This window comes from Aulonocara stuartgranti (assembly GCF_965226115.1).
Source record: "Aulonocara stuartgranti genome assembly, chromosome: 15".
NCBI classification, from domain to species: Eukaryota; Metazoa; Chordata; class Actinopteri; order Cichliformes; family Cichlidae; genus Aulonocara; species Aulonocara stuartgranti.
In genome coordinates this window covers 34,576,448-34,596,734 of record NC_138951.1, presented here as the reverse complement: position 1 = coordinate 34,596,734, position 20,287 = coordinate 34,576,448, and the positions used below count along the sequence as shown (strand labels likewise).

The 20,287-nt window shown below is 44.7% G+C and overlaps 2 protein-coding genes across 5 annotated transcripts; both read left to right on the top strand.

Annotated features, from left to right (window-relative positions):
• Positions 1-100: 100 nt before the first annotated feature.
• On the top strand, positions 101-9,667 carry strap (serine/threonine kinase receptor associated protein). Of its 3 annotated transcripts, none has more exons than XM_082504794.1 (10): positions 101-208; positions 1,186-1,379; positions 2,416-2,551; positions 3,349-3,430; positions 6,094-6,166; positions 6,814-6,913; positions 7,000-7,137; positions 7,300-7,436; positions 8,268-8,459; positions 8,995-9,667. In XM_082504794.1, exons 2-10 carry the CDS (start codon positions 1,268-1,270, stop codon positions 9,054-9,056), a joined length of 1,032 nt encoding a protein of 343 aa, XP_082360920.1. In that variant the 5' UTR covers positions 101-208; positions 1,186-1,267; the 3' UTR covers positions 9,057-9,667. The 3 variants fall into 3 exon arrangements, with proteins under 3 accessions (XP_082360920.1, XP_082360919.1, XP_082360921.1); XM_082504793.1 differs by lacking the exon at positions 101-208 and adding an exon at positions 920-1,057; XM_082504795.1 differs by lacking the exon at positions 101-208 and having other exon boundaries at positions 922-1,379; positions 8,310-8,459.
• A 105-nt stretch (positions 9,668-9,772) lies between these two features.
• tmpoa (thymopoietin a) lies at positions 9,773-20,287 on the top strand. Of its 2 annotated transcripts, XM_082504791.1 has the most exons (6): positions 9,773-10,642; positions 14,193-14,310; positions 14,635-14,760; positions 16,415-16,542; positions 18,887-18,987; positions 19,383-20,287. In XM_082504791.1, exons 1-6 carry the CDS (start codon positions 10,403-10,405, stop codon positions 19,735-19,737), a joined length of 1,068 nt encoding a protein of 355 aa, XP_082360917.1. In that variant the 5' UTR covers positions 9,773-10,402; the 3' UTR covers positions 19,738-20,287. The 2 variants fall into 2 exon arrangements, with proteins under 2 accessions (XP_082360917.1, XP_082360918.1); XM_082504792.1 differs by lacking the exon at positions 14,635-14,760.

Here is a 20,287-nt window from a genome sequence, read left to right as displayed (position 1 = left end):
AGCGCTGCTGCCATCGCAGCGGGAGTATCCTCAGCGATGCTCGGAAAGATGCGTCCTCTCTCTCCTCCCTCTGATTGGTTTTTCTGCTTATTCACCGGCAGCGGGACGCCATCTCTGCCTGCAGCCGTGAAGCAAGGCACCTTCCTCTCTCCCTGTCATCCTGCTGCACACTGAGCGTTTACATCCATGCACTCAGCGCCCTCTGGAGGTAAGAGTATAAATACATTCTTTCTGTTTTATGGGGGCGAACGAAACAAAGAGTTTTAATAGTTTTATTCCTGGTGTGAGATCTGCCGGTACCTCAACACTAAAAACTAGAAAGCATTCGCATACAGCTGCACGTCTTTTACAGCCTTAGAGCTTTCACGGGCTCTTGAAGTGCGCTCATCCAAGTAACACTGACACTCCGTGCTGTGATAATATTACATACATAAGTAATACAAATAAACAATCAATCTCTGTTTGAAATATTAGTATAAGTCCTGTTTACAAAGTAGCTTTGATGCCTTCCATGTCACAACGTTTAACTGTGTCTTTTACACGATGAAAAGTCTGAGTTAAAGTCTGAAAACGAAAACGAGCTGACAGGTAGCTCATGAAGAATAGTGGTGGGTAGATCAACCCAGGTATTGATAATAACGATAGATATTTATAGAACATTTCAACTATAGAAGCGCCATTAAATAATTATACATCTAATAAATAATGACACACTGCTCTCCCCCACATAAGCCTCCTTTATGGGTGAAAGGTATTGGTATGGACATTACTGTCCGTTTTTACTTGATAACAGATCGATATCAACATTTCTCTCAGCACTGCTGAAGAAGCCTTTATTCAATATTTGTTCAATCAAAATTTTAAAAGTATCAATGTCCGTTAGAAGCGATGACACTTTTACTATGAAAGGCATCGGAAGTGTTATCGTCATGATTAGCGGAACTGGCGTAACACACCGGCAACATCGTCGTCTCTATGGTTGTTTGGCCGTGTCGCACGTTGCTAGTTAGTTGCAATGTTGTAGCTATTAGCACGGTAGCCGTTCCTTCGCTGGAAGGTAGAGCTGTACGACAGACCTACAGTTTATTCTTTCTGATTCACAGTGTGAGCAGCAGCTAACTGCTATCCAACGGAACATAACCTACAAAGCTAGCTTGTTATCTTGTTTTCCTTCTACTCCGCTAGTTTTCCTAGCTTGCTAGCTAGCCGCTAGCATCCAACCGTCTCCTCTATCAGTGCAAACCGTCTCCCGGCCGGCCGGAGGACCATGGCGATGAGACAGACTCCCCTCACCTGCTCCGGTCACACCCGGCCTGTGGTGGACCTGGCCTTCAGTGGAATTACTCCTTATGGATACTTCCTCATCAGCGCCTGCAAGGGTGAGAGGTGTTGGCAGGACTATGAACATAAAGTAGCCTGTGAGAATCTGGTGTTACTTCTGGACGTGGTCTGTTGCGGGTTGGGCTTTAAAATGAGCCCTTTATAAAACATGATGTTCTTCCATTGATTGACTTTGTGTCTTTGTATTGTTTTCTGGTGTCATTAAGTGTGTCTGTGTGCGCTCGGGGGCGCATGTGTGTGTGAGCCTGAGAGAGAGAGAGAGGCACATGCGGCTAGCTTAACTACTGATGGTTTACCTTCCTCCTAAAGTTTGATCTCGAATTGTACAACTTTGTTGAAAAAGTATAGAAAAGATTACATCCTGTTTATCATTATCTGATCATGTCCTAAAGTCCATGATCAGATAATGATCGTCTCTGGGCTGTCAGATGGTATTCATGTCACTGAGTTGCTACAGATCTGCAACTAAACAGCCCTGAGAAAGATGGTGTTTGAGAGCAAACAGTGTTCCTATTCCTAGATTCACTAGGTTAAGTTCATTTTTTTCCTTTTCTTTCTTTTAGGAAGAGTCATTTATTAATAGCTTGCATGGAGGATGCTGACTCACCAACTAATCAGTATTGAAGTGAGCAGTAGTGAAGCTGTTACAACTGAAGGCAAACATTTTCTGAACAGTGAAAGTGTGCCTTCAGTGTCAAGGTTGTGCCTAACTGTTCCGGGGTTAAACCAACACATTGCAAAAGATGCAGCTTTTGCTTTTTGTTTGCACTGCACTCTTAACTTTCACTACCACTTAGCAACTAATTGGCAAGTGCTTGCAGACAAGTCTGCATGTTCCATACAAACTGTGACGTGGCAGTCTGCTAGCAAAAAGAGCAACCGCAAGGAGGTTTTCAATGCAGTACCAACTCTTTACAACCAATTTTACCTAGCAACAACCAAATGTCACCCTAGAAGTCAGTGACCCCTGCTTGTCGCACGGTCAGCAGGACCTAGCAGACACCTGTGGATTATCCTTACTGCCCCCTGCCGTTACACTGTGATGCTCACATCCTCTCTGCTTCTCTCCATCAGATGGCAAGCCCATGTTGCGCCAGGGAGACACAGGGGACTGGATAGGAACGTTTCTGGGTCACAAGGGCGCTGTCTGGGGAGCCACTCTAAACACAGACGCCACCAAAGCAGCGACTGCTGCTGCCGACTTCACAGCGTGAGTTCACACACTCAGACTAAACTAGCCTGAAAGAGGCAGTTATCCTCAGTGCTCCTCTCTGTGGATAATCTGTCATGCATCCATTGGCAGTGTTGTATTGTTGTATGTACTCTGAAACCTCAGTTCATGTGTGATCTGGTCTCATTTCATTTCAAGATAACCTTAAACGGCTGTTTTGCTTCATGCTATGGTATTGAAAATCGATCACTTAGATGTGAGTGCTAGTACAAGCTTCAGGGACCTTTCTAGCTTGGCTATAGCAGTGACGTAGCCCACATGCCTTTGTGATAGACATGGTCACCATGGTGACCCTTGCTTTCCCAGCATCCTTCTAAGAAAAAGCTTTACACTGAATAAAGTAAAGCCATTTTTATTAGTGTGATCATGAGCTGAACTCTGTGGACAATAGAATATCTTGCTGCGCCTATTATTTCATTCTTATCTATCCCTTTGTTCCAGCAAAGCAAGGACAATTCAGTGACACAACAGCTAAATCTTTAGTCCCGCTAAATGTTCTTATTTTCCAAGAGTCTGTTATAAGCCAATATATTGATGTACCCGTCATTCTCACTGATTTGTAAGACGAGGCTCTGACTTGTTCTATCACATGTATGTCACAGAGGAAACAGTTTTGCACACTGAGCTTTGAATGAGTTTTCTGCATATATGTGTCTTCTGACTTTGTCTCTTGTATAAAGCAGCCTCTGCATTCACACATATTACACTGACACACACACACACACACACACCCAGTGTGAGGTCACTGTTAACAGCTCCCTTGTGGACTTTTGCAGAAAGGTGTGGGATGCAGTGAGTGGAGATGAGGTCCTGTCTCTGGCACACAAACACATTGTGAAAACTGTCAGCTTTACTCAGGTCAGTGCACTTCATCATGTGTTTCTGTATGTGTTTCTCTACTTGTGGGTTTAAATTGATGCACACCTTTCACCAAGAACAGAATATAGTTGATAAGGTAACATTTTAGTCCAGTCAGTGCTGTGAAACAAGTTCTTTGTCAATGTTGATCACTAACCAGAAGTTAACAGGCCCTGGCCTGCTCAAGTTCAAATCACCATTTAGTAAAAGATTTAAGATTTAAGCTCAAATGTTTAAGTAAACATTTGAGCCTGCATGCCCGTAGTGATTCTAGGGCCAAAGCTTTAGCAGTGTTCAGCTCCAGTTACAATGTCAGGCACGCGGTGCCTCGTAATAAATATTAGTTAAATATGCTGTTTGCAAAGATTCACCGGATGCATGTTACAGTATTGCCTTCAAAAGCAAACAGATTATCTGGATAACCTATTGTAGTGCGTGAGGTGTTTTCTCACCTATAGTTGGTTTCCTCTGGTCTGAATTGTTTGATGAGTTTGCAAACTTGTAGCTTTTCGAGCCAAAATGCAACACTACAAACCGCGTGAGAATGTTCAGTCTGCTCATTGGCTAGATGTGTCTGGGATGGAAGAAAGTGCTGTGTTGTGTATTATTGGAAAACTTGGAGAATTTCCATTCATTTCACAGGTAGCTTCTAGCCCGTACAGACCTTTGCACATCTGTAGTACCTTGTTCCATCCCAGAATACAAAGCATTCTGTTCATCAGTCTGAAAAAACGTTTCTCCCACTGAAAACGTTTGTGGGATTTTCTTACCTGGATGATTGAGCAATCATCAGGAGATGGCTACATAACCTTTTTTTAGCTCAAGCTTGTAATGTAGAGGTTTGGGTAGTTGGTTCTGATCGGGGTTGAATCACGTTGATTTAAATGAACTAAGCGCACAGCTGTGAAAACACCTTAAGAATCACTTAGAAGTTCTCCCACTCCTGGTGAACTCTAGAATAGTGTACTCAGATGGACACATTTGGGGCACCATGAATTTTGAATAAAGCACCACACTTAAAGAACTCAGAGCAAGTGTTTACCCACAAAAACTTCACTTTCAAAGTGAAAAAATAAATATTATACAAATACACACACACACACACAAACAAGGTAGAGAACCCACAGAAAATGAGAGGGATTCAATGATGACGTTTGGATACTGGTTGACAAAGTGAGAGATATGGAGGGCACATGAAGTGGCAAGCTCCTGTGTCTGAGTCTCGGTGGGATCTCAGCAGTTTCACAATCACAGCAGCAGCTCCAAAGACTGCGAGAGGAGGAGGAGGAGAAAAGTGCCTCTGCAGACCACGCCCTGGCCTTTACAGCCATAACTGCACTATAGCGCTCACAGCTCTGTGGAACAATGAAATGTGTCACTGCCTGTGCTTTTCATGCTTTGTTTTTTGAGCTTGTTTTTTGCGTTTTGCCTCGTCCTCATTGAACTCTGCTATAGCTTCCTGCTCTATTCCGGCTCACTTATCAACCAATCAACATTCGGTAGCATGTCTCACATGGGTGACAAGTAGGGATGGGTACCGGTGTCGTTCTGACATAAACGGTAGTAACCAGACCGAAAAGCAGCGCACATTTCGGTGCTTTATTTCGGTGCTTTTTTTTTTCCTGAGCTGTGATACACTTTAGATTCTAGCCAATCATTTTACGTTTCCGAGGATAGTAGGCGGGGCCAGGTACGTACGTACGTTCTGTTAAAGCAGAGCTACAGATTAAAAATGTCCAAGGCGAAGCGGTTAAAAGTCTGGCTGTACTTCACAGCAAAATATGCAAACTCAGCAGCCTGCAACAAGTGCTTTAAGCTGATACTGTGATACTGTCAAGGGAGGTAACACCTCAAATCCGATGAAACACCTGGCGACGCATAGCGTTTTTTTTTTTTAAAAGCCCAGAAATGCGCCGTATTTGATAGCTTGCTGCGAGACCTCACACCGAGCACATCTACTGCGGGTGGGTTGCCTGTTATGCAACATCCCCCAAAAACACGAAGAGGAGAGTCCTGGCCCCTAGCCCTGCCAGTGTAGCAGAAATGATGACGGATGATGATGGCAGCAGCAGCCGTTCTTCTCTGCGTGAGTAGGCTAACCACGTTATTACATTAATGCATGTAAGGTGAACTAGCAAACATCATCATAGCTACATGCTGCTGTCTTCTTGTTTGATGGCAGATACTCCCTTCACCCTGGCTAAAAAGGCTAAAATGACCAAAGAAAAAGTGGAAAACAGTTAAACATGAGAGGTTTAGGACAAAGTTTGTGTTTTTTCCATTGTTTAAGCACTGCTTCCAGCCAAGAGTGATACCATATATGCCCCATAGCTGCAGAAAAGGCTAACATTGTTATATTTTTACAAAAAACAGCTGAACATGAGAGGTTTTTGGACCAATTTTGTGTTCTCCATTCTTTAAGCACCGGTTTGAGCACCGTTTGAGCACCGGCACCGTTTCAAAAGTACCGATTTGGCACCGGTATCGGATAAAACCTAAACGATACCCATCCCTAGTGACAAGCCCCCACGCCCTCACTCCTCTTACAACTGAAAACTGTTTGCAAAATGACACATGTGCAGGATTATAAATCCAGCTTTACTCTCTGTGCTTGTTGGGTGGGAGTGAAGAGCCTCCCATGAATACGTGCTTCTTTTTGACAGGACAGCAACTGCCTGCTAACTGGAGGTAACGACAAACTGCTGCGTATCTATGACCTGAGCAGCCCTGAAGCAGGTAAGTGGACATGCTCATGCACACACGTGTATGTGTGGACCATATGACCAGTACATGCTCCCACATATCCATATGTACTGTCGCTAGACCATTACTAGCCACTTGCTGCATGTACTGCAGAGCTGTGTGGGTGGTTATACAGCAGCCGGCAGCATTGGTTTGTGCTGGAACACACAGTAAGACTTGGTAAAATCACAAAATGATCTGCATGATCACTCTTTTGAGATGAAGCTGACAAATTCATCAAGTGTAAATAATTATATACAATGTAACAGTTTATTGTGAAAACTTCCACAGCAGCAGGTGTTACTATGGTAACTCATGAAGAAGGTGCCGTCTGTGCTGGTGGAGGAAGTTGCCTTTATCGATCACTTGTTTACAGTGAGCAGATGGTTACTGTCAGCACAGCTTGGAGCAGTTCACAGCTCACTGTAACCTCACAGAAAGATCCTGGACACGTCAAAACCTAGATATGCCCCAAAGAAGAAAATGCAGTTATGAAATTTTATGCCCTGAAGGTCAAAGGTTGAGCTATAGCAGGTGTAGAGGTAGCCTGCAATGTGATGTTTACTGAGGCACTAAACCAGGAGGAAGTGATTCTGGGTGTGGTATAATGTGTCTGGCTGTTGCTTCTGTGTCCCTGTCAGCTCCACAGGAAATTTCGGGCCACACGTCGGCCATAAAAAAGGCTCTATGGTGCAACAACGATCAGCAGATCCTCTCTGCTGCTGACGACAAAACCATCCGGTCAGTGCACTGTGACACACGCCCTCACCCGTCTTACCTCTCACTTCTGACAGTAGACATAGCAACCACTCTGTTCATGTGTGTAGGCTGTGGGACAGGAGCTCCATGGAGGAGGTGAAAACACTGACCTTTGACACGTCCGTGAGCAGCATGGAGTACGTAGCTGATGGACAGATTCTTGTGATCACGTATGGAAAGACCATCGCTTTCTACAACGCTCTGAGGTCAGCCTGCAGCCACACCCGTTCATTGTCAATGAGTGACGTGTATAAAACAGAGGGCATCCACCACCTCTATTAATGCTGATTTATTACTGACTTTGTTATTGATTAAGCATTCATCATTTATAATTTAAATTTGTTTCTATTTTTATTAATATTATCAAGCTTGGAATTGATCAAGACTGTGGAGGCCCCAGCTCCTATCAACTCAGCCTCCTTGCATCCAGAAAAGGACTTCTTTGTTGCCGGTGGTGATGACTTCAAGCTCTACAAGTTTGACTACAGCACTAAGGAAGAGCTGGGTGAGCAGCAGAGTGCTCCATTGTATCATGAAGAGGAGCAGTCTGACTCCTTTAATGAAATTAGAAACAGAACCTGTCAATACAGAATAAATGCAAGTCATAAACTCGTATTTTATTCACAACAGAACCTAGGAAACATATTGAATAATCGCACTGAGCAAACCGTTCATTTTGAATTTGATGGCAGCCACACAACTGTGGAAGAGAGGACAGGGCTGTGTTTCCCCCTGTGCACCATCCTCGCTTCTTTTAACTGCTGAGGGGAGCAGCTGCTGACTTTTCCGCTGAGCCCTGAATGTCTCAGCTATCCAATACTTATGTCTGGCCTTGTCCCTTGCACGCAGAGACGTCACCAGATTGTCGTAGTCTGTACACGATACAGTTTTTACTGAATGTGAACCTCTGGCTCTCTAACAGAAATGATCTTTTCATTCCCACTCGTGTTCCTGACCAGGACATTCCACGAGCTGATTCTTTTTTTTGTTTGTTTTTTTTCTTCCCCCAGTCTTTTGCTGCCAATGTGTTGCTGAGATCAAATTCAAAATGAGCGTAATGAAAAACATGTGTTGCCAGCGTGCTAGAGCAGGAGACTAATTTAAAAACATCTGGGTTCACGAGCTTCTGTTTTCATTTCAGTTTCACATATCCCAACGTTTCTGTTCTGCTGTCACTAGAGAGAGAGGGGGTTGTTTTTTTTTTTTGTTTTTTTTTTAAACTCGCTGTTTGACCAGCTCAGCTCAGTTCATGACAGGATCTACTTACTTATCTGTAAATGTAAAAAAAAGGTTAAACCCTGATTCTTTGGTCAGTTACTCCTTTATGTTTTCATAGACCAATCGGAAACTGATGGTGCTGCTGCTCATGTGTCTGCAGAATCCTACAAGGGGCACTTTGGTCCGGTGCATTGTGTTCGCTTCAGTCCTGACGGGGAGCTGTATGCGAGCGGCTCGGAGGACGGCACTCTCCGACTGTGGCAGACAGCGGTGGGAAAAACCTACGGCCTGTGGAAGTGTGTCCTTCCTGGTAAGTCTGAACTCTGAACTGATGACACGTGTTCATGCTTTCATCTGGATTCAGTTACACTGTTGCACTGTTACTGTAATGACAGCAATGCTGAACGAATGAATGAAAAAGTTTTTATAAAGATTAGAGCAATACAAAGCAGTCTTTGGCAACACTGTTTCAGTTGTGTGGTGTTGTGCACTGTATATGCACAAGAGACAAAGGTTGTGAGGCGGTGCTGCTGCTGACCAGTCATCTGTTCTGACCTCAGAGCTCTGTGAACTATCCATATGATGTTATACCACAGCGTAGCACATTTTTCAAACCATGTCATGACCACATGGAAAATACTCGAGTTTAAACTGTGGCAGCATGTAAAATGTTTGTGTATGTGTATATTTACAGAACATAGTATGATTATACATATACGTGTGTGTGTGTGTGTGTGTGTGTGTGTGTGTGTGTGTGTGTGTGTGTGTGTGTGTGTGTGTGTGTACACACACATACGATGATATTACACTGTCATGTATCACATTGTTCTTCACTTCCTTCTCAGAGGACCTGGGGAGTGAGAACCCTGAGCAGCTGTACACCTCCACCCCTGAGATCAAAGCCTGAGGAGAGGGCGTCGCCTTCTGGAGCCTCAACGAGATCCACGAAAGGAGCCAAGTCCAGAGCATTTTCATCCATCAGAACTGATGTGGACACTAAGACTGGCCTGTCTGTCACAGCATCAGTCCACTCACCTGCACACCGACAGTCCATGGACAGCATGGGCTGCAGAGTGAAGCAGTAGAGCTGTGAGTGTGAGCTCGTTGCTGCCTGCTTTCTCTCTGATCAGCCCACTTCTGTCTGTCCTCTAACTTCTATTAATGTAGAGCCGCCAACCCCAAACTGCACGACGTCATCATCATCATCGGTTTTGGTTTCAGTGTTGAGGTGTTTGATGAGCTGGACCAAGGCTTGTTTTCTGTTCATGGTTACAGGAATAAATGAGTTAGTGCTCAAGTTCTGAGGCTTTCATTTCTTAAAGAAGCATTGCTTTGAGTATTTTACAGTGTTCTGCTTGAGTATCTAAAGTTGTTCTAAAGTGTCCAAATCAAAGCTAATATTGTTTTGTGACAAAGGAGAGGAGATTATTTCTTGTTTGGTTTCTGTCTTCATTTGTGCACAGTGATGAAATAAACTGAGCATTACACTTTTATTTGAAAGTAATGCACAAAGAAAAAGGGACTTTGAGCTTTTATTTCTTGACCGTCGCGCCTGCCAAATGTGCAGGCTTACTGTAAATACACACTCCAGATGCTGAAAAGAACATAACCATAACGTTTGCTGGTGAGGAAGGTCTGGGAGTTTCTCTGCTAACTACACTTTTTGTATTGAGTAAACAATAGTTCATCAGTTTCAGAGAATTAAATCTATAAAATAATGTAGCACTGGCTGACTTCTGCAACAGAGCTGATCATCAGGTGTGAACTAGAAAGCACAAATATCCATAACTGTGACATCTGAGCAAATTTTCAGTGACAGAACCCAAAAGGATCTTCGTGTCTAACATGATCACATTACATCTAATGGTGTTCCTGTATCCAGTTCCTCAGTGAGCAGTCTGTGAATGAAGAGCTGGATTTCACTGGGCATGAGTTCTGCGCAGTGACTGAGCCTCTGGCTCTGATCAGTCCCAGCTTGTAGCGGAAGGAGGTGGGCTTTACCAACTGCCACTTCCGGTCAGGACCGTGCAGCATTCCTCATTTCTTCCCACTTTAATTCCTTCCTTCTCCCGAGAGGAGGAGGGAGCGAGAGGATAGACAGCAGCTCATATCCACGTGCTTCTTTGAAGCACACACTACTCTGCCAGTTCGGTCCAGTGGGCGGCGCTGGTTGCCCGATCCGCCATCAGCGGCTCCGCTGTTTTCTGCTAGCTGTTACTTGCTGACCCGTTGCCCGGTCGTCTTCTCGCCGACATGCCGGAGTACCTGGGCGACCCCTCTGTGCTCACCAAGGAGAAGCTAAAGAGCGAGCTGCTGGCCAACAACGTGGAGCTCCCGAGCGGCAACCCCACGAAGGACGTGTACGTGCAGCTGTATCTTACGAAGCTGGCCGGCCAAAGCACACGCCCCGCGGCTGCAGCTGCGGACTCGTTCTCCAGCGACGAGGAGCTGCCTCCGCCCGCGCTGCCTGACACCAGCCGCTCCTCCGGTAGAGTAAGTGCTCTCCCACTCCCGTCTCATTTGCACACTTCCACACCCACCAGGATTACTCAGCCACCAAAATCCACGTTCTGAACTCGTCGTCTGTTAACTACTGTAAATGTTCGCAGCATAGTTTCGGATGTTCAGAACACATCCATCGGACACGGCTCACATTGAAACGTGCGCTCTCTCCTCACAGACATAACTGGAAACGTCATTCCGATTGAAAGTATAAGGCAGTCTCGTGAATGAATCGCAGAGCAAATCCAGATCACTTCCCACAAACCAGTCTCACAGGTCTCACCTCCCCACAGAGTTTCCTTCTTTGCTTCAGTTCCAGCCCCATCCTTACTAATCCCGCAGCAGCTGGGGACTCTCCATCGTGACGCAGAAGAAAGTTTTAGCGCACATACAGAAAAGATGTAGACAGAGACACAGACACAGATCTGTGAATGAAGGTTTCTGCCGACTACATTGAACTGGAACGAGAGCCTTTTGATAGTTTTCAGCTCTGCATCAGCGCGCTCATGTGCACAGCGGTTACTCGTTTTTGTAGGTGGGATAAAGAGTTTGAGGTTAGAGGAGCTGGCAGACATGCACTCAGTCAGGAAGAGATTTGTTCTGATGCTGAGGAGGAAATGGGACAAACTGGCAGGTGTTCGAACTGATGTCTGTTCAGGTCTGACAGAGCAAAGTGTCTGAAAACAGGAGTGACACTACTATTTAGCATTTTATTATAGACCAGGAGGCGGTGTTGAAGTCTGCAGGGTATCCTTCCTGAAGCAGCCCTCCCGCTTTGTCCCTTGGGGAGGCTGGCACTCCAGCCTGTTTTTTAGCGGGTTTCTCATGAAATAGCTGAATTTGGCTGTGACGCAGATTGATGATCAGTTCAGGTTGTAACAGAAACAGTGCATCTTACACGTTTCCACTTTTAAAGTGAGTGGGATGTGTGCCCACTTTAAAACTACAGGCAGTACTAGATGATACTAGTATGTAGTTTTTATAAAAAGTACACATTTCCATGTTGTCCAAAGGCCTGATGTTTCAATAAGAGTATAATGATTGCAGAGGTGATGTGTGAGAGTGAATGAATAGTGGCATTGTAAAGCGCTTTGGGTGCCTTGAAAAGCACTATATAAATCCAATCCATTATTATAACTGAGCCACCATGTGCTGTGGCTCTTGCAGTGAGTGTTTAGTGCGGTTTCATGGTTTAGGTGGTGGAGCAGACAGATGTTTTCCTGCAGCTGCTTACATTATCATTGTGAACATTGAGGAAATGCTTTTGCTAGGAAGAACTCCGACTCAGCATAGTTGGTGTCTTGGCACTAGAGTGTTGATGCCGTTTATCTTGTGAAAGCTGCTGCTCACATACCTGAGGGATTACAGGCTGCAAAGGGAGGTGCCCAAAAATGAATTCCTGACATTTTTCAGTGACTGACATGAAAGAGGATACTCGCTGTGACTCTTCGAGTCTGCAAAGCTTCATGTTTTCAGATTAGATGTTGGTCTGAATGAGATTTGGATGGATTGTTGTAAAGTGTGAAGAGTCTGAGAGTCCACAGTGAGTTTGTTCCACAGAGCTGTGAGCTCTTTAGTTCAGTTATGGCTGTAAAGGCCAGGGTGTGGTCTGCAGAGGCACTTCTCCTCCTCCTCCTCCTCCTCCTCCTTCCACTCTTGCAGTCTTTGGAGCTGCTGCTGTGATTGTGAAACAGCTGGGTTCACATCCAGCTGTTTCACAATTGTCATTGTTTCTAATACAGAGTTTCACTTCAGCTCTTTGTATGTTAGAGCTTTGCTCTCCCTCTGCAGACAGACGGCAGTTCGTGGAGTACAGTGGACAGCGAATGTGGTCGCTCTGCTTGACCATAAATTCTACTTCAGTAACCAGGAGTCACATTTTTATAGCTGTGCATTCAACACACACATGTACGCTCCTTTGGAGCCATGTAGCGCCTAGCTAAGAAGAAAGCTGAGGGTTCCTGTCCACCAACAAGCTATCGACAGCTGTCCTGTTGAGTCTTCAGAAGTATGATGTCGCTGCTGCATTCAGCAACATATTTACTGTACGCTTATTTGATTTGCTCCAAGGCAGAGTTTTGTTAATTAGGAGACACAGCATCATGCCACTATGCTGGCCTCACAAGTAATTTCCTGTCAGCCGCTAAGTAAAACTTCAGACTATGATGAAGCGCCTCCAGCATCTTCAGACGGTCCCATTCTCCTCCCTAAATATTTCCCCTGGCAGCTTCCTTTCAGGAAATTAAAGAACGTGTTTGTGTACATGAGTAAGTTTTCACATCTGCTCAACGGTGGTTTAGGAATGAAGTATTCATAAAATAACGAATCTTCCTGCATACTACTCCTGGATTTTTGAAAAAGGCTTTGCTTATGTGCAGTGACAGCAGTGTTATCCAGAACGTTACAGGTGGTAACCACCTTTCTGCTCTGGAAAATTTCTGCAGTTTGACTTCTGTCGTTCACATGAGTTCCCATGTTATGAGCAGAGTCCTTCTGCTACACTATTCCGGGTGACAGAGGGGGGGAGAGGGCTTTTCACCCATCTGAGAGGCACTCCTGTGCACTCTTCCAAGATCCTGACTACACATCACCTGAACCAGATGACATAATTGTCTCAAAATGTTGGGCCAGAATAGAGAAGGAGCGATAGTGGGGTTCAGCACGAGGGAGAGAACTGCAAAAAAAAGAAAGAAATCCAGCACTAAAAGCACAGGCAGTGACTGCAGCGATATGTTTCCTTGTTTCTAACACAGTTTCACTTCAGCACTGTCAGGTTTAGAACTTCACTTACCAACAACACAAGCAGAGTGGCCCACAGACTGTACACTGCCTCCATCTGACCACAGAGCTGTCTGCAGGCAGAGAGGAGGTGCTACCTTTGACCATAAAATCAGCTTCGGGGAGAGAAAGAAGCATATATAACAATAGATGTACAAAGATATTTTAAGTGACCAACAACAGATTGGTTGGATTAGGGATCATGTTGGTACAGTAACACAGAGTCATAAAGGTACCTACAAAACGGGTAACTTCTTTATTGTATGTATAACCCCTTTGTAAATCCTGTTCACTGAAGTCTGTTAACCAATACGAATACATAAAAACACATGGAAACATCGGAATTGTCAATGGTTAGTGTTAATGTTTATGGTAACAATTTAATATTTGAGTGTTGTTGAATCAGCAGCTTTACTGACCTCTGACAGTCCTAAAGTTTAACATGATGCACGCTAACTACTCCAGCTGTAGGTGTGTGTGTCTGTGTGAGGCTGGCACTGCAACTGAGTATATAATTCAGTATTCATTTTTAATGTTGCTTAACGTCTAAGTATTTTTTAATTTATTTTTTATTTTTTTAATTTTTGATGGCTTGGTGAACTTAGCAGTGTGTGTGCTGGTTCTTTGAAAATGAAACTGTGTTAGGTGACTCTTGTCAGTCATTACTTTGTGATTATTTGCCTTCAGGCTAAAAAAAATCTATCGCTGGCTCCGTTCTGGCTCTGATCATTTGTTTTGTGTGCTGCCCTGCTGTTTTCCACAGAAAGCCACCAGGAAAACAGACAAGGTTCGACCGACTGAGCTTGATGTGACTGCGCTGAGTGACAAGAGCCTGAGGGATGAACTGCTCGAGCGTGGACTAGACGTGGGGCCAATTGTGGGTGAGTGTAATCCTGCTCACCATTGCAGACACCGTAGTGGGCACAGAGACTGCACTCACTGCGCATTTGTAAAATGACAGATGCAGACAGTCCCAGGGGAAAATTGGTTGCAAAGAGGGTGTTGCACCAAAAACGTTGTTGCTTTGGTCGTCAGCAAGGTTGCTGAGATTGCTTATAGTTTGCTTGACTGTCTGCAAACAGCATTTATTCTATGAGCTGTAGTGAAACTTGAAAAAATTAGGAAGGGGACAGATACTTCTCCCATTACTGGATTAACCAGGTTGGTTTCACTGCTACAACATCACCCTTGTCTTGTCCTCCCAGCCTCCACCCGGAAGCTGTATGAGAAGAAGCTACAAAAGTTGCTGGATGAAGGGCCTCCACAGCCTCCGCCACCACAGCTGATGCTCGTAGGCTCAGAGTCTGACCTCTACAGTGACAGGGAGGACGGTAGGAAGGACCCACGGTGCAGCTCATTCAGCGCTGCTGCACTTTAATGAGTGCTTGGATTTGAAATGTTCCCTCATCACCTATATGAGAAATGTGATATCGTGTGTTGATGAAGGGGATGTTGTGTGTAGAACAGATGTCAAACGTATGTCCTGATACAGTTGTATCCGGCCTGCAAGATAATTTCATATGTCATTTATTGATGGCCTGTTAGTACGTGGGGGCTGAATCTTCAGCCCTGCTGAAAAATCATGGAGGCAGAGGTGGGGGCTTTATTTTGAGGGGCACAATCATATCACAATCAAATACAGACTGGGATCGTACCATTACGTGAAAGGAGGAGGGGGGCAGACGTTCCAAGACAGCAGGTGCAATTTAGTTTTATTTATATAGCACCAAATCACAACAACAGTTACCTCAAGGGGGCTTTATGTTGTGTAACACATGATCTGCTGAGGCATGTATTCAGACATCTTTCTGTAGCATGGGGTCAGTGCAGCTCCAGCTCCTGACCTTTGTCTGCCACTATCTTGGAGGTTTTGAGGAAAAGGTTGCAGTGCTGGAGGTCCATCATCTCTCCTTTAAGACGGTCCTCCATCACATCAACCAGAGCCAGCTCATCACACGGGAGAAAATTCACTACTGTATTTCTACATATCCACATAGCCATATTAAAGGAGCTCCAAATTGCCTGCAAATTCCAGACTCTGGAGCTTCCCAAGACTCCAAAGATAAAGAAAAAAATTTGTTGTCAATTTGTTAATTCAATTCAGTTTTATTTCAGTTTTAACCACAACAACAGTTACCTCAAGGCTGCAGCATTGCAAGGTAAAGAGCCTTCAGTAATACAGAGAAAATGAGAGCAATCATATGACCCACTGTGAGCAAGCGCTTTGGCGAGAATGAAAAGGCCACACCGCCTTTTAACAGGAAGAACTCTCCAGCAGAACCAGGCTCAGCGAGGAGCAGCAATCTTCTGCGTCCAGTTGGGGTTAGGGGAGGAAGACAGGACAAAGAGACGCTGTATAAGAGAGCCAGAGGTTAATAACTAATGATTCATCGTAGAAAGGTGTATGAACACATAATGAAAAATGGGACTGAAGAAGAAACACTCAGTGCATCATGGGAATCCCCCAGCAGCCTAGACCTAGGGTCACCTGATCCAGCTCTATGTGATTTATAGCATATAGTTACTACCTGAACTATATGCCCTAACAATGGGCGCAGAGCCATTGCAGGGGGGAGGGGGTAAAGAATTCTTGGACACTGCTAGCATAATGGACATGTTTTTGACAATGTAACAAAATCTAACCAGTTAATGTAAAAAACAGTTAACCTGGAACGCCAGGGCTGAGCGCTCGGTACACTCTGTCAGCAGAGCTAGCGACATCTCTACCACCAGTTCAAAGCAATCAGATTATCTAGGATTGACCTGTCTTGTTAACCCCGCCCCCTGACTTTGATGGGTGAGGCTGACCAATAAAATTAATTCATGAACACAGCAGCAGGGTCAGGAGTGCCAAAATGAATTAAAGAGATGCATCATTAAATAATGAATTAAATGTGTCAATAATTAATAAAAATTGGAAATGAATGAATAAATAAGGTATTAAATGTTTTAAATAGTGTTTTGTGTGACTGTCCGTTTTGCCAGAGGTGATTGCAGCTGGTGGTCCAGAGCCTGTGGAGGAACCAGAACCAGCTCCTGTGGTTGAGAGAACAGTGAGGAGCAGAGAGAAGACGGTCATGTCCACTCGCAGCCACAGCAGCCAGCACGCTGCGGTAAGACGAGTGTTCACCGCACTTACAGAGAACAGACCTGTCACTCTTTCCGCTCAATGTCCGTCACTGGCAGCAGAACAAAGGGATGTCTGGTGCTCTGTGTCAGTGCCCGGCTGCTGTGTTAGTAGAGCTGCGTGTCGCTTACTCACCGGGACCCCCTGTGATGGCTTCCACTCATCTGTGACGGCAGCAGCTTGACACGGACCGTTCATAATTCCACTGCTGGTCACTCTTTAAAGCTGCAACTCTGTTTGTGTCACACCTAGAAACGGGCTAAGCGGTGAGGGGAGTCCCAAAGAGGCTCTTAGGTGTCCGTTACTTGATAGCATCCAACGGTAATCTGCTCTTACCCATGTTTACTTTGTATGCCGTCAATGCACTGTAGCGGAAAGTGCGTTCAGAGAGGTTCTCATGTTTTTAATGGTTCTGTTCTTCTTGACTATTAGGCTTCTAGCCGAGAGCAAGGCCACGGGTATTGTGTGTGGAGTTCGGAGGGACCACATCATGCGTCCTTTAAAAGGCCTGTAATGAACCAGGCTCTGTATCTCTTGCTCTGTGCTACATATGAGAAACTGCTGAAAATTTACCTGCTAAATTCTCATAGAGCTCTTATTCATGTATGAAAAGACGTACGTGAATATGAAATGAAATTTATACTGCACCAGAAAAACTAAAGTACAAGTGTGGAAGTGACCCACAAGTCTTTGCTTCAGGAACAGGACTCCCTGCTCCTCTATCAGTGAAAGTGGAATGGTTCCAATGACCTGACTTTTTGGATTTTGGCGATCAAAGCTGTATGTGGCAGCAAGAAGCAGATCATTGTGACGTATCATGCAGATGTAGTAAGTGTAATATAGTGGAACCCCTGCAGCTGCCTTTAATCACAGTTTCCTCTGACACGGCATGGTATCTTCTTCATCCTCGAAGCTCAAGTGCACTCACTCAAGCTCAGTGTGAGACTGCTTCAGTGGATCAGCTTGCTTCTAGTCACACTCAAACCACATGATGTGGATTAATTTCTCCACAGTGCCTGTGATATCTGTCTGTTTGTGTCCTTGTTTACTGGAGCCACCTGAAGCAGTCCACTTTTAGCCCTCTCCCCACTCTGTCTGTACAGTCAAAGCTGCTTAAAGAGCAACATGGCCAGACTCATTTGAAGAAATAACAGCAGTGTGAAGTTATGTAATGTGAGTGCTGTGATCTGATACTGTGCTGCTGGTTGTAGCAACAGAACCCCCTGCTGCTCAGGCACTGCACATGCACCTGCTGAGGTGTTTTTCCATTTCATTTCTACCAGTGTTGCCATGATTTCAGTAAGTACAGTTGTGAATATTGTGGAGGTTCTCTCATTGCTCCGTAATCAGATTAAGGGAAGTTAATGAATATAGCGTGGTCTTCAATATGCAGTTCACTTAATTTACTTCCTCCTGCTGAAGTAATAAAACCACCATCTCCTTTTCTTAATTTAAAAAATTCAAGACAAACTTCAAGTCAATCTGGTTTATGCTGCTACCAGATAATCTGAATTTCAAAGGGTTCCACTGACAAATTAACGGGACTTCATTAAGAACACAGAACCCTTTACGAGAAAGACTGAGGTCCTTTACTTTCTGTCAGATGAAGGCCAGCAGCAGGCTGAGGGTGGCAGATGTTGTGAAAAATCATTTGAATATCTAAACCAAACTGACTTTCTGAGATTTATTTAAAAGAAAGTTAAAACCTTTGCAAAGGCATGAACGGGGTTTATAAAGGTCAATTAATAACAGCTCCTTTATACCCATCGTGTGGATACAATGTTGTCTGTTCAGCTGTAGGCCTGAGACTCTCCAGCAGCCTCTTTGATGAGAACTTAAACTTCTTCACAGACCTAAAGAGGTGACGTTGTCTTCTTTCTCAAGCCCTCTGAAATGAACCGGCTTGAAGTGGGAGACACGGAAAGTGTTGTGGATCGTCACATTTCTGGATAACTCAAGACAGTTGAGAGATTAAGAATTGATTTAACCACAAAAGGACGAATAAAGCAAAGCTCAGTTTATCTGGGAAGACGAGCACACTCGCTGGCCTGTTTTGGACTTGGGACCAGAGTCCCGTGGTACTCAGCCAGATGTTTGTTTTACTGAAAGGTCCCGGGTAAGGCAATGCGGGTGGTGCTCCGTATGCGACAGCAGCATCAGATAGGGTGTTGCTTTTTTCTTCGTTGGCACAAAATGAGGCGATCGATGTCCAAGGGAGGCATCGAGGGGGAGAAGTGAGTGGCAGAGGAGGACACGATGGGCTGTGCATCTACACTGTCCAACAGTGTGTTCATTTCCCAGCTTAACCTTGATTTCTCTTGTCTGTGTAGGTGGAGAAAATCGCAGCCAGTGATCAAACCCTAAAAGTAGACGAGAAAGACGTTCTGAAGGAGCTCTTTCTTAATGACCGGAGCGGTCCAGCGGGAATCACGTAAGTGCAGTCGGCTGTTCTTTTCTTACCGGAAATGAAGTTTGATGTGTTTAGTCAGCAGTAAAATAAATATTCAGAGATCTTCTAAAGTTGGCACCACAGAAAGCAGGACATGAACCCCAGAGCGAAAGTAAAAGATATTAAAATTACTACTTTAACAAGTGTGAAGGGGCCAAATACTAGTCCATGGCATTGTAAGTGGAGCAGAAGTCTCTACAGTGTCTTTTAACTTGGCATGGCCAGGGTCAGTAAGTGCTGTCATAACAAGGATTTTTTTTGACAGCAGTTACTGGATTGACCGAGACTCAGAACAGTGGAAAGTCCAGTACATTATCTGCTCTACATGACGAGCTGAGGTCTCTGTGAATATTAAATCTTAAATGTTTCTCTTGTAGTGCCACCTGTCGCCGGCCCATCCGAGGAGCAGCAGGGCGCCCTGTGACATCCAGTGACCTGTGGAGTGATGACAGCCTGTTCTCTCCAAAAGCCACCAAGACCAGCATCTCCTCCTACACTCAGAGCTACTCAGTAAACAGAGTATCCAGCCTGCCACCCAAAACCACCTCCTCCAGCCTCCCGCCTGCAGGGCAGACCCAAGCAGCACAGCGCAGCATGTCTCTGTGGATAAAGCTCTTCCTGTTGGCCATCGTGGCCACTTTCCTCTTCCTCGTTTACCAGGCCATGGAGACCACCTCCATAAACCCATTTCAGACCTCAGACATGGAGGTGGCTGCTGGTAGCACAGCATAGAGAGCACAGCTGGAGACTGAGAGGTGAAGAAGACTTAGTCTGCTTTAACTCGTTCATGTTTCATTAATGTTTAAGTGTGTTAAGTGTTCTTTACATTTTGCTGCGATCACAGATTTTGTACTATTCTACTTTTTTGCCCTCATTTCTGAATAAGCTTTTATAGAGAAGAGAAATACATTTCAATGACTCTCATTGTGAAAGCACCCAGCAGCCCTGTCTGCGGTTCATCCTTAAGCTAGGACCTCAGGTGATGACGAAGCCAGTCACTAATCAACACACACAGGAGCTTTCAAAGACACAGGAGCCTCGTCGTTTTGTTTTTAGTCGTACTTGCATGGTGTGAATGTGTGTGTGATTGTAACTTTTCAAAATATGCCTTAGTATCTCTGTTCTTAACAGTCTTTAAGAGTCTGAAGCTGCTATTCTGGTTTGTACCTTGGACCATCTTTGTTATTGAGACACGGAGGCTTCTTGTTATAGTTCAAATGCTTTTTAAAGCCTGCCCCACTATTTTCCTAATCTTCTCTTGTAATAAAATTTTATACCCAAA